This window comes from Leptidea sinapis, chromosome 18 (genome assembly GCF_905404315.1).
Source record: "Leptidea sinapis chromosome 18, ilLepSina1.1, whole genome shotgun sequence".
NCBI lineage: Eukaryota > Metazoa > Arthropoda > Insecta > Lepidoptera > Pieridae > Leptidea > Leptidea sinapis.
The window spans coordinates 13,706,037-13,720,898 of NC_066282.1; the positions used below are offsets into that span (position 1 = coordinate 13,706,037).

Here is a 14,862-nt window from a genome sequence, read left to right on the forward strand (position 1 = left end):
TACAAAACTTGCTGATAATAAAATTAAAAAGAAAAGTAACTCAATCCTTCTCGTCGACTTCCTATTTCTCAGGCGGCCATTTGCAATACTTTCTACGCAGAAACGATCAACAAAATGACTTAAATCACTTTCAACATTGAATACGATGTAACTAATAGTAGGATTCGACACGACTAATGCCACGATATATCGAATATTGATTTTAGGAGTACGCCCCATGGTTTTGTCGTACCAAATCCGATCATATGTTGAGGCTATAAGCATGGGGCATGTTATATTTTTAATAAACCTACTGGGGGAAATCATCAAACTAAATTGTCAGAAATTAACGAATTTATTTTAGTATTAATTCAAACTCTTTGGATTGGTGGAAAATGAAAAACTGACCCATTACTTCCTAGATCTATTTGATTAAAAAATAACAGTAAATATATCGATACCAAAATCAGAATTTGGCCCCCTAAGCACAACCCTTAAAGCTGTGGAATGAACTTCTTTCTTTTATTGAAACCTTCAAAAAAAGGGCGTACACCTTCATTTTCTTCCCTTTGTGCCGGCAGCACTCCTGTGATTCCTCTGGTGTTGCAAGAGTATGTGGGCGGTGGAGATCACTTAATACCAGGTGACCCGTTCGCTCGTTTGTCCTCCTTTTCCATAAGCTTTTCCATAAAAAAAGCTAATAAAGTAAACTACAAATAACACCAAATTCCGATCTAACGTAATTTGTTTTACGTAAATCTTACCGCGCTGGTGTTAATAATGTTAAAAGTATTTTAAGTGAACACAATTATAAAACAACAACGATGGAAACACACTAATTGCTTTGGAAAAACCAGATCACGAATCACATTCGCCCCGTCACCTAGATCAGATAATAACAGAGTTTAATGTCACAAGTATATGAATTGGGTATATATATGCATTTGGCTTTTAATGGTTCCGTAGCCAATTGGAAAAAAAACAGAATCCTTGTGAATTCGTCATGTCTGTCTGTTCGTCCTTTTGTCAAAACCATTTATTTCCGAAACTATAGTTCCCCATACTTAAAACTGAAACTCAGATTTTTTTTTTCATCAAACCCATACGGGTGGGGTATCTATGGATAGATCTTCAAAAATGATATTGAAGTTCCTATTTTTTTTTTCTAATCTGAAAAGTTTGCGCGAGAGACAAAATGTGTGTGTGTGTGTGTGTCCCATGTAACTTCTAAAATAAGAGAATGATAAAACTAAAAAAATATTATCACGATACAAACTTCCACCAAAAATTGGTTTGAACGTTTTTAAGACGTCATAAATTCAATTTACCTATCATTCAATCAATTCAAATATTTAAAAAAAAAAACATATTATGTTACTTGCTGCTACGGAACCCTTAATGGACGAGTCCGACTCGCACTTGGCCGCTTTTCTTATAACTACTACACATTGAAATAGGTAATGATTAAGTTTAAATGTCAGAATAACCACTGCGTGCCATAACACGTTTGGGTTCCTTTTATTTTATTCTGTGATGTACAATAAATCATATTAACATGTTCACAGAATAAAAAATAGTTAAGAAGAAATGTTGTATAAATTTCACGTTGTCAAAAAATATATATCGATTTTCTTTTCTTCGGGTTATGATGATTATGTACCCCGAAAATTTTGAATTTATTGTTTTCAAATATAAAAGTCTTTATTCTTTGTATAAAATCTTCTATTATTAATATCATATGATATTTGGCACAAATGTGGCGTTCGCATATTTAAAGAATTAATCAATTATATTATAGATTTTTTGAAATTACAGTCAGGTAAGTTTACACCATTTTTCAAAGCGGAAAGCGAAGCTTGTACTGTGAGCTTATAATGGTTGGTTACAAGAATTCTGTTTTTTTTTCTTACTTTCAGATATATTGGTTAACAGTGCCGTTTTCAAGGAATATTAATAATAGATCAGCACATGTGACGTTCTGTTTCTGGGACCGTACCTTTATAATAAGCTACACAAGGTATTAATGTTTGTATGGTCTAAACATTTACAAATGTCGGTCAACTGCACACGAACGGCTCCTTTTGCAAGACTACTGTCACACAGAGAGACTTCTGGAGGTCTTGGATAGTTAGCACACCTATAAACCGAAAACACCCTATCGTACGCATTTTTACACATACACCCTCTCTCTCTCACACACACACACACACACACACTTACACATACGCATACACACGCACATTTACCTCTATCCTTTGTAATTTCAAGCTTTTTAGTTACTGTAAAAGTGGAATCCTGGTGACCAGTAATACAGGTATTTTATTACCTACCACAGGCACCAGCGATCCACGACCAAAACTTATGTATCCCCTGTATTTTAAGTTTTCGCTATATTGTAATTTTGGTTGTTGGTGAGAAATAAAAAGTTATTATTATTATCTGCAAAGAGAACATAGAAGATAGTGTTGAATATGTTACAATGAGTTGATCATTATTGCCTATGTTTTACTAGTATATGTAGTAGTTGGTCAATTAATATTTTTTTGTAAATATTGACATATTTATCTACAAATCTAGGACTAATCTGGGTCAAAACGCAACTATTTCTTGGCTCTGTAGGTCATATAACTCACTGGCCAAATCGCAGAACATTGATTTATTCATTCCACTTGCTCAATATAAAAATATATTACTTTATTTACACATGTGACTTAGAAACCTTGTTTTCATATTTTTATTTTAAATTATATATTTTTTGCTTTTAGTTTACAAATTGTTAAAACTACTGTCCTATAAGCGTAGTAAAAATTATGAATGCTGTGGTAGCTTATAAGTGAATTAACTCTTATCCATATTATTATATTCTTAGTTTAAGCATGTAAAGAGTGTAATTTGTTAGTTGCCCAAATATATAAATAAATAAATTATATTTCCCCACATTAGCCTATAGTACTATGAGTACAAGACAACGATATATTCAATACAATATATATATATACTTAAACACATTAATACATATATTTCCCTGACTCGGAAACAAACATCCACATTCGTCATATAAATATTTTTACGAGGGACCTCTTGCTCAGTAGGCAGGGTCACAAACCACTGTGCTGTATGGTCGTCTAATTAATGTACTTTGAACCAGGGGCGTGCATTGATTTTCTAGCAAGGTAGGCACTGTAAGGCTAACTAGTCGCAGTGATGCTTTAGTCCGACAGTACACGTAAATAGTACAAAAATAAAATTTGAAAAACAAAATTTTATGAACGATGCGGGACTCGAACCCACGACCTCCGGCGTTCCGTGCCGTCACTCTAACCAACTGAGCTAACCGTTCGAGTAACGACTCGTTATAAATCTTGTTTGCTTTGTTCAACTCTCAGGTTGTGGCATTGTTTTTCAAATTTTATTTGTGTATTAATCCTAGAAGTAAGGGTTATCACTTTATTGCATGAAACGCTGTTTGCTTCGTATATGACTGACTACCGTATGTAGTATATTAACTTTAACCTTCTTGCTATATTTATTTAGGTTCATAATAAGGTAGACACTGCCTAATTGCCTATATGATATGCACGCCCTTGCTTTGAACATACCTTTAACCAGGACGATGAGGACATTGAGGGCCATGTGGGATCCTGAACCCTGACAATTCCCACATCGTTTTCGTGGGACGGTATCTGCCCCACGGGTTTCGTAGCCATACTCAGCAGGTACGTTGTGTAATGGTTGAGGCCAAAGAAATCTGCTGTACCTCTGATGTACTCAACTTCTTCTGGCGTGAACTTAGGTAACCTGGACTGGGAGTAGTTCTGTTGTCTACTCTTTTCATCCACCAGTTTTATAATCTCCGGCGGATAGTTACCTTCTGCTGAGTATACAGGATTAGCATACAGTCCCATCTGTGAATATAAAAGAGAATATAAATTATGCATATTGATATAAATATTTTACCAGTGGGAGGCTCCTTTGCACTGGATGCCGGTTAGATTATTGTGTTTCGGTCTGAAGGGTAGCTAGTGAAATTACTGGGTAAATGAGACTTAACATCATATATTTCAAGGTGAAGCGCAATTGTAGTGCCGCTCGGGATTATGGGTTTTGCAAGAATCCTGAGCGGCACTGTATTGTATGGGCAGGGCGTATCTACTGAACGTCCTACTCGTCTCGTCACTTACTGTCATAAAAAAATATAGAGAATCACTATATGCGCTAATGTTATGTTTCGACTATTGTGTACCCCCATTACTAGTAGTCAAAATGTTAAGTCAATCTGAGATCTTTGTTGATGAAGTATCGCAGGGATAAATAATCTACATTCCGTCCGTTTATGGCCGACATAAAGTAACTATTTTACCTGCTATTCCCTAGTAATAACGCTCACGCAAATTTTAGTTGTAATTCGGATAAATTTAAATTTCTATCTATATTTTGCGTATCAAAACCGGCTCTATTTGGTTGATATGTACTACAAAGGGGTGTTAAGGGCTGAAAAACCGGTTATCTCTAGAACAAATTCGTTTTTCGAGTTTTCACACCGATCAGAGCACAGTTATGTAATGTCGTGTTAATATTATGAAAACAGGGCTAAATACTAGGGAATTTTTAATAGAGCTCAACAAGCAACCAGTGGGAGGCTCCTTCGCACAAGATGCCGGCTAGATTATGGGTACTACAACGGTGCGCATTTCTGCCGTGTAGCAGTAATGTGTAAATATTACTGTGTTTCGGTCGGAAGGGCCCCGTAGCTAGTGAAATTACTGAGCAAATGAGACTTGACATCTTGTCTCAAGGTGACGAGCGCAGCTGTAGTGCCGCACAGAATTTTTGGGTTTTTCAATAATCCTGAGCGGCAAGAGCTGAACGTCCTGCTCGCCTCGTCCCTTATTATAATAAAAAAAGAAAAAAAAAGTCTCTTTCTCTCAACAAAAGGGCAATATGATCCAAATGTTTTGAGTTTTCTTGAGTGTCTTCAAAGGTATCAGTCAGCTCTCTCAGTCTTGTGCCAGAATTAGGCGGGTCAATCTCCTGAGGATGCCTCGTGTAGAGGCGAAACACATGTCGAATTGATTCAAGACAAATATTGGCGGAGTTAACACTAAAGAAAACTCAAAAAAACATTTGGATAATACAATTATCAATATCAAATCCAGATGTTTTGAGGAAAGAATTCTGGAAAATAGCACCTACTTAAATTTTACTAATCCGATGATGTTTAATAAATAATAACAACTATAAATTGGTGGCAATTTTGAAAATGAAGTTAACATCTCAACAAAAAAATTGTGGTGAACTCAATTATCATTTCACGAGGAAGCCCCATCACTTGTTACAAATATATGTTAATGTTTACAACTGGTTCAATGAGTTTAGGCGTAGCCGTATGAATATTACTGATTACCTGCGTGAGGAACGTAATGTAATGAGTACGACTGACGATAACATCATTACTGTACGGCGTATGATAGAGGCTGGTAAGAGAGGTGACCTACAAACAGATTCGGACAAGCATAGGCATTGGTATGAGTTAAGTGATGGAGATCTTACATGAGCATTCAAGCTGATGCTCAAAATGGAAGCATTGTAGTAGTTGGATATCACATAATTAGACCAGAGAGCAAAAAATCCCTAGTTTGGTGCCGCGAAATGCTAGAAAAGTAAACGTGCTTCAAATGCTGTATAAAGACCTAGTCACGGGTGATTAAATTAATAATTATAATATTATCACTAACGGAAGCGAAATGACAATCTGAATAGTAAAATCTAATATATAAAACTCTCGTGTCGCGGTGTTTGTAGTTAAACTCCTTCGAAATGGCCGGACCGATTCTCATGAAATTTTGAGTGCATATTGGGTAGGTCTGAGAATCGGACAACATCTATTTTTCATCCCTCTAAATGTTAAGGGTGGTCCCCCCCAAATTTATTTTAAATTTTTTTGTCATTTTTTTTTAATTTGTTTGATTATGAGTCAGCATTAAAAAATACATACAACTTGAAATTTTCACCCATCTACGATCAACAGTTACTTTTGTATCGCGATTTTAATATCAGCAATACAACGTTTTCTGGGTGAGTTAGTAAATAAATAAAAATTATATTTGAAATAATTTGACAAGACTAATACTAACAACACTAAAAACGATGATGGCTGCAAAAGTTTAAACTGCAGCGCAGCTGACAAAGACCTTGTGTATATCTTAACATGTGTAACATTAGAGCTGTGTATATCTTATAAGTGAAATTGAATAGATTTAGTGAAAAGTGCAATGTGTAAAATATACTTTGAATTGTTGAAATAGTGTTTTTGTTTTATTATATTATTGAAAATAATTTTTATTAATCAATTACAATTAATAATTTAATTGTTTAAATCTTTTAATGTGACCTACGTAGATATATTTATTATATCAAAATAATAGGTATTTAATGTATGCATTTTTGATACACTAGTTTTTACTGGAGTATTGTTTCTTTGCATATAATAAATACCTGCTTATTGTTGGTGGCAACCACATCCTCGCCTTTTCTGCCGCCAAGTAGTAAGCGTGAGTAAGCGCAGGCACTATTTTAGTCTCGTTTTGAGGGGCCAGTGACTTTACTGGGCTAATGAGATCCAACAACTTATGTTTCAAAGTTTAAAGTGGCATTGCATTACTTTGGCCATAATGTACGCAGAGGAGCTGACAATCTTGTGCGTTTGATGGTGACGGGGAAAATCCTTTCACCCTCTGGTAAAAGACCTAGAGGCTGTAGTCCTTAACGGTGGTCGGTTCAAAAATCCGAAAAATTGAAGATCCCTATGAGCTATCAGAACTGAATAATAAAAATCCGTGAATTGTGAACAAATTCCTTAACGTAGTACAATTTATTTTTCTATGCACTTCACCAGGCGACGGAACTGATGTAGACAGTTTGTTGACCAATTGAATGTGAGTCATGATCCTTAGCAGTGAGAGAACGACTAAGAATAAGAGAGCATTTAGTTGAAACAGATGTTGAAAAAAATTGAGGTTGACAGTTAACCTCTATTTTGAGCAATGCACGCCCTAAGACAAAGTGACATACGTTTCGCGAATGTAAGACGTAGCTTGTCACGCACACTAAAGTAAAAAACCTGGGCGGTTTTCATCGGTTGTCTAGCATCAAGAGGCTCTATCTAGAGTCTAGACGCATAAATTATCTAAGTTTTTCTCATATAAAATGCATATGAATCACACGGAACCTAGACCAATGCCAATTGTGTGATCCGGGTAATCGTAGAATCGGTTGTGTCGATTTTGAAAGGACCTTAACTGGCAGATAGCTCTATTTATAGGGGATAACATTGGCTAGTTTTAAATCTTAGATAATTTATACATCTACATAGACTGTGAAAGCTGGGTCGACATAAATAGCGGTGAACTGTTAGCCTCTACTTTCAGCAACTCACGCAAACTTACACAAAGTGTTGTCAATCACACTAAAGTAATAAAACTGGCATTTTGTCATGTATTGCCTGATGATACTCTATCTGGACATAAAAATTTTCTAAATTCTAAATCATATAATGAAATATGGCTTTCGAAAAAATCCGTGAATTGTGAACAAATCCCTTAACGCGGTACAATATATTTTTCAAATTTAATAACGTAGCCTTTAATGTATGTTAATAACTGTTTCAGATTAATACTTACACAGCTGATACGTGTAATTATGCACAAATTGCTTTGTCTCATAATGACATTAGGAGATAAAATCACTTTATGTGGGTCAAAGTCATCTACTCGCTATGCATTTAAAAATAAAATAATGTATTCAAGGAAACCGAACGAAATGTTATCAGCATAAATAATAAGGTAAGTTATTCGCTATTTAATCCTTATTTATACTAGGACTATATATTAGATAATTTTGATTGAAATAAATATCTCTATCAACTTGGACTGTGGAAAGCTATACCTGTTGATATAAGAAAAGCTAAGACGCTCAATGCATTTAAAAAAAACTGTTTCTCGGAACAAGTCGCTTAGTGAAAATGTATCAATTATTGAACGTCAAAAATAATATGCCTCATACTGATACTTACGTCTTAGAATCTTTAGAGCTGAAGCCTTTGCATATTTTGACGGGTGAATTTTCGTGAAATAAATTTTCATTGTAAATGACCAAAAACTTGGTTTTTTAATTTTTCACATAAATTTTGAGGTTATGTGAGTTACCCCTGTTTTACTTCCTGACCTCAAATCGCCAGTTATTTATTTTTCTTTTAATTTTTCTGATATTCTCTTCCATTTCCAATGGGTTTCATCCCACTATTATTTTTTATGGTTACAAAAATTATCGATCGAATTTTCTGGCTGATATGATTATATATAAAAAACATAGAAAATCATCATTTAGATTATACATCAAATAGGGGTGGGAATTACACTATGTCGCTATCTATTTAATTCTTATGTAACTTATTAGACTTGCAGCAGCAACAGCTTGCAACAGCAGAACTTGTACCTAACGAAAGTTAAATAAAAAAATTGCTATTAAAAATTTTATGTGTATAACCAGTAAATTATCATTTAGGGGTATAAAAATAGTTTACGACCTATACTCAGACCTACCAGACTAAAAATCATTCATGCTGTTTCAGAGGATTTAGTTGACAAACACTGTGACACGAGAATTTAATTTTATATATTATAAGAAGATATGGAAACTGGTTAAACAAGCTCTGTTTAGCGTTTAAACTAGGAATACCGTGTTATATCAAGATTAGACCTAGGTAGTTCAGTATTTCGCCCCAAAACGACCCCGCGTCATAAATTGAATAGAGCCGATACCAAGATACGCGATATATACAAGAATTTCTGCCATAAATATATAAATGAAAAATATATTTCCCATACAAAATACAAACCGAGATAAACTTACAATTATTGCATAGATACTGAACTGATTTGAACAGTCAAATCGAATTTAAATTGATTGTAAACACAATTTAATTACAGTTGAAAAATTAAATTATAAATTAAATTAATAGAATCTTAATAATTTATAGAAATTTAGGTGAGTATATTACATTTCTATAATTCATGTTAATTTATAGGTTATTATAACAAAGATGTTACAAAATCTATGCTGTTAAATGAATCTATAGCCTCTCCATGCGTTCCCGAGATAAAGGGACAGACAGACAGACGGCGGACAACAAAATAATTCGATGCGGTTTCCGTTTTTTACTTTTGAGGAACCCTAAAAAATTAATAACCTCATGCAATTTTTAATACTTTGTGTTCTGAAATTTTATTGAAATAGGCTTTGCGGAAATCCATAATTATACAAATGATTTAAGTATTCTTTAGTTTTAATTCCTTCGAGACTTCGAGTCTCGTGCCAGGAATTAACCAAGGATTTTGGCGAGACAACACGTCCTGACGATGCCTCGTGTAGAGACGAAACACGTGTCGTATTGTTTTAAAAACAAATATTGGCGGAATTAACACTAAAGAAAACTTAAATCATTTGTATAATTTTGTGTTCTGCCTTGCGCTGTTATTGTTTGAATACGTATAGCAACAGAATAAAATCGAAATATTTCTGTGCGTGCAATCAGCCTAGGCTCAATATCTGTACCCGCGGCGTATCGTAATCATAAGACGTAAATTCCAATTTTTATGCCTTCTTTCTATGAAAGAAAATAGAAATTGCGAATAACTTTTTTAAGATTGATGTCATAAATATTACCATAATACAACTTACTTTAAATGTATATGGAGTATAATATATTATTCAGAAATTTTTAAGATTTCAGTCAGACAGTAAGTTTAAAATCGTCTGGATATAAAAAAAATTTTATTACAGACAGAAGCTACAAATTTATATAGTAGTATAGATTTTAAGAATATTATGGCGAAAAGTAGTCTAGACTTGATAAAACTGACTGGCTTTGACGTACAAACAAGAGAAAACAAACACAAAATGGCGCCATATTTATTTTGCTATCGCTTAAGTAAATAAAATAATACGATATGATAACTCACGTGCGTTCTTAGATATAACTGAGCGGCTTGTCTATCGCTAGATGAGTTACTCCTTGGCTCAGCCCAGTTTGAATCTAAAGCCAGACCGATCTTACCTGCAAAAAATATTCGAGAATTGTTTGTTTCAGAAAATTTATTCAAACAAAACAATGCTTATAACTTAGATCATTTATGCGTCAGATAGACTGTGACAGCTATGAAATTGTCGAAAAATATTGATGTTTGAGGTTAACAGTTAACCTGTATTTTGAGCAATGCTTGCTAACACCTAACACAAAGTGACATGCAAATTGCGCGTAAGATTCGCGTTTGCCGTATTCGGCAGTTGAAGCAGCAGCCCCAGCACCAACTGACGTAACTTGGACATGAGAAGGAGCCAGAGTGTCGACGCAAGTCGCGTCCCACACGCCCTTCCCCGTGCCCAAGCCACCGAGCTCATTCCATCAGGAAATAATTGTTTGTGTCTTTACATTATGTGAAAAATTTATGAGCAGACACCCCAACTTTTAAAAAATATTGAAAACAGATAAATGAAGACAGCTCATAACCAAGTTTAAAAAAAACCACTGAAGCAAATTTAAAATCAGCATAATAATAGAAAGAAAAAAGAACAAATTTATGCATAATATGTTTTTCTTATTCAAAAATATAATGTAACAAAAAAACCTTTCTTACGTGTGGGGTTCGAACCCACGCTCCCTTTTTGGAACCAGAGCCTAAATCTGTCGTGATAGCCCACTCGGCCAACCTATCTTGAAATCAGTAATTGATGTTAATGATTCAACTTCACCCCTGCTACCCGGCCGGCTGTTATGCGACATGTGATATATGGACGAAAAAATTTGAGGATTTGTAATAAAGTTTCACTTTAAAATACTACCTAGAAGAAAAAATTTGCTAAATACTTTACACGGCCTTTAAGTGTCATTACACGGCCACATTATCTCTGGACCTCGCTGGAACGTAAAGCCCCTCCCGTTCCCTTTTCACCCCCTCGCGCTCGTCCTGACGCGTCAGTACGGTTAGCAGTTTCATTACTGTTACATGTGATATTTTCGTACTATCGCTGCTTTGATTTATTTTATTATCATATTTTGACGTTTGTTATTAAGTAATAGTTTTGTGTTCTGTGGCGCTGTAATAGTTCTGTCAGAAAAATAAATACATAAGTACTTACTTTTCGTACTTAACCCAGATTCTTTCAATGATTTTTAACCGACTTCAAAAAGGAGGAGGTTATCAATTTATCGTTTTTTTTTATGTATGTACACCGATTACTCTGAGATTTATGATCTGATTTACGTAATTCTTCTTTTATTTGATGCAAAATAGATGCCATTTGGTCCAGCCAGTTTACATAGTTTGGCCCAGTAGTTTTCATTTTATGAACATTTATATGAAAATTTTCGTCTACCTAGATGACATAATTGTTTTCTGTGTACGGCTTTTTTTGGAGTTTTCAGTCAGGTTGATTATATATTATTATTAACTGACATTAAGAAGTAAAAAATAAAAAAAAACTACATTTAAGAAATCCGACATCAAAAACTGAAAAGTATAAAATAACAAAAAAATTGATTTAATACACCTCTTTAGCAAACCTTTACCTTTAATATTAATAAAATACGTGGCCAGACAACCTAAATAATTACAGTAAGTAAGTTGTTTATAATATTAAATTTTATTTTGTTTAGATATATAATTCGTTTTAGGGCTTGGCACTGACTTAAAACCTATCTATAGGTAGCACATACAAATAATAGTATTTTATTAATATTTAAGGTATAGGTTTGCATAAGAGGTGTATTAAATAAAATTTTTTGTTATTTTATACTTTTCAGTTTTTGAAGTCGATTTTTTTAAACGTAGTTTTTTTTTTCATTATTATAATAATAATCAGCATCACAACACCTTCACATCAATCAATAATACAGATAAAATAAATCGTTGTTTAGTTATTAATTATAATTAATAATATTCTAGAGATGCTTGTTTTGCACACCGTACCAAAGCGACTATGTAACGGTCACTTCTTACAATTACTAATTGTGACTGTAATCACGACCATCATGTTCACGAAGCATCCTTACACACACAATGAATTCAAGCTCTACAGGTTGATGCATCCAATATACGATAATTGATATTTATTCAATTAATTCTTTTTATGAAATAATTTATATTATTTAAGCACGACTCATATATTGAATGCAGCACCTTACAAACTAATTTGTTTTCTATGTTACAGCCATTGTAACATATTCTATTGAAATGAGAGAAAAAAGTGAAATTTGATAACTTTTGCATTGAGATAATGAAATAAATTTTAGTTTGATAAAAAATAAAATAAACTTACGTCTTGTAAAGTGAACTCATTACGAGGATCTTGATTTTTTTCTTTTATTTTTATTGATTGATGAAAGAGTTTTTAGTCTCTATCTCTATCTAAAGGTAGCACATACAAATAATAGTATTTTATTAATATTAAAGGTAAAGGTTTGCTAAAGAGGTGTATTAAATAAATTTTTTTGTTATTTTATACTTTTCAGTTTTTGAAGTCGATTTTTTTCAACGTAGTTTTTTTTTCATTATTATAATAATAATCAGCATCACAATACCTTCACATCAATCAATAATAGAGATAAAATAAATCGTTGTTTAGTTATTAATTATAATTAATAATATTCAAGTGTTGCTTGTTTTGCACATCGTACCAAAGCGACTATGTAACGTCATCGACGTCATAGATCCAAAGTTAATGTACTCGTAACCGGGCATTAAACATAAAATGTGTATAGTGTGAGTTCGCGCATTCACTTAATTAAGTAAAACTTCTTCACGTGAATTGATAATCGATTTTTTCGGACGGAAATAGCGCTCCATAATCTGTTGACGTAATTTCCGCTGTTTAAAAAACTAAACTACATAATTATAGAAAGTTGTGTGTATACCGATACAGGCATAAGGAACCTTTTCTAAGAAGGTTATATTGACATGATTAAATTGATATATTGTATTTTATTTAGAAGACACATAGTACATTTAAACTATATATACAACCTTAGATTAATCTTCGCTGCGCTCTAAGTAGATAGCGTTTAAACTAAGAACAATGGCTTTTTTATTACGGCATCTATTAGATGCTTGTATGCGTGGCATCTTGACTCTCATCTTTCAAATTCTGTTACGTACGCTTCGTGTAATTTTACAATGAAATTAATAAAATACAAAATACTTACTGACATGTGTTCTCAGTGTCTTTCTTATTTCTTGAAGTTTATATTAGGAATATTTACAAAGTTTTACTACGCAACCCGGCATTTTAATTTCAATTATAAAGTTTAAAAGAACATGTGGCACGTCAATTTAACACATTGTTCGAGACTGGCTCGAGTACGCCCACTTGGGTATAGTATTAGTTGCCGCACTTTGCGACTACGCCTGCGGTGCCTAGTTGGAGCGCAGAGGAGACCAACCCTTAATCTAATTATACCAAGGTAACACTGAAAATGTTTGGAAAATGAAAAACAGCTTAATGTAGAAAGTTGCCAATACTTTTATTGTTTTTCGAAGTAATCTCCGTCCCTCTCTACACATCGTCGCATTCGATGGAACCACTGAGAAAAGCAGTGGGCCCATTATTCCTTAGGGGTCTCTTGTATGGCATTTTCGTACGCTTCACCACATCTTCAGGGCTCGTAAAGCGAATACCTCGATTTTTATCTTTAGTTCTTAGGAATAAATTAAAGTCGCAGGGCGCCAGGTCAGGACTGTATAACGGATGACTTTATTATCTCGACACCTACCATAGTCAAATATTCAACGGTTTGCGGAGTGTGCTGAAGCATTGTCGTGGTAAAGGAGGATCCTGCTTCGAGGGCGCTGCTGTCGAATTTTTTTGCAAGACAACAGGCAAACAGCGATTGACATACCAGTCTGCAGTAACCGTCGTTACATCTTCTAGCAAAACTGTAGCGAAATGACCTTTCCGGCCAAAGAATGAGGCAATCATCTTTTTTCCTTGACTTCTTCCTTTCTTTACCTTAGCTGGTTGATCCTGGAAAGGAAATCCCACTGAGCTGATTGTCTTTTGGTTTCGGGTTCGTAGCAATATACCCAGATTTCATCACCTGTGACGATGTCAAATTCAGCATTTGTCACCGCCGATGAACTTATCTAACATTTGGCGACACCAGTCCATGCGAAGGTGTTTCTGGTCGTCGGTTAAAGTATGGGAAATCCATCCGATACAAAGCTTCCTGACGCCTAAATGTTCGTGTAATATCTTTTGAACTTGACTCATACCAATGCCTGGGCTTGCCCGTATCTGCTGATAGGTCACTCTCTTATCTTCCTCTATCATGCGTCGCACAGCTATGATGTTATCTTCAGTAGTCGCTGTTAAAGAACGTCCCTCTCGCGGATCATCATTGACATTGCTACGTCCACGCTTAAACTCGTTAAACCAATTGTAAATAGTGGCACGAGATGGGGCTTCATTAAGAAAATATGCTAATCGCAGCCTATCATAGCTTTATTGTTGAGTAAGCCCACAACGAAAGTCATAATAAATAATTGACCGAAAATTTTCTCGCGTTAGGTTCATTTTCACGTGTAACAAGAGTTTTAGATTTGCCGCCAATTCACAAAAACAAATGACAAATGAATGCAATATACTACATTAGGTTACCAAGGAGTTCTACAGTTGAAATTTAAAAAAAAGTGTTCATTAGCAATGTTTCTAACTGGACAGTTCTAAACACTTTCAATGTTACCCACGTACAACTGTATAAATAAAAGAAAACCATTTACCTGTCTTCGCATATGTTAGAATGTATGAGTTGACTCAACCTTAAATTTTTAT

General features: G+C 34.2%; 1 protein-coding gene across 1 annotated transcript in view; it reads right to left on the minus strand.

Moving 5' to 3' along the window:
* LOC126969395 (myrosinase 1-like) overlaps positions 1–14,862 on the minus strand; it is a 48,951-nt gene that overhangs the window by 6,930 nt on the left and 27,159 nt on the right. The window contains exons 4-5 of the mRNA XM_050814790.1: positions 9,999–10,093; positions 3,579–3,884 (exon numbers count right to left, since the gene is read on the minus strand). Coding sequence (XP_050670747.1) covers positions 3,579–3,884; positions 9,999–10,093 — 401 coding nt within the window. The remainder of the gene's footprint in view (positions 1–3,578; positions 3,885–9,998; positions 10,094–14,862) is intronic.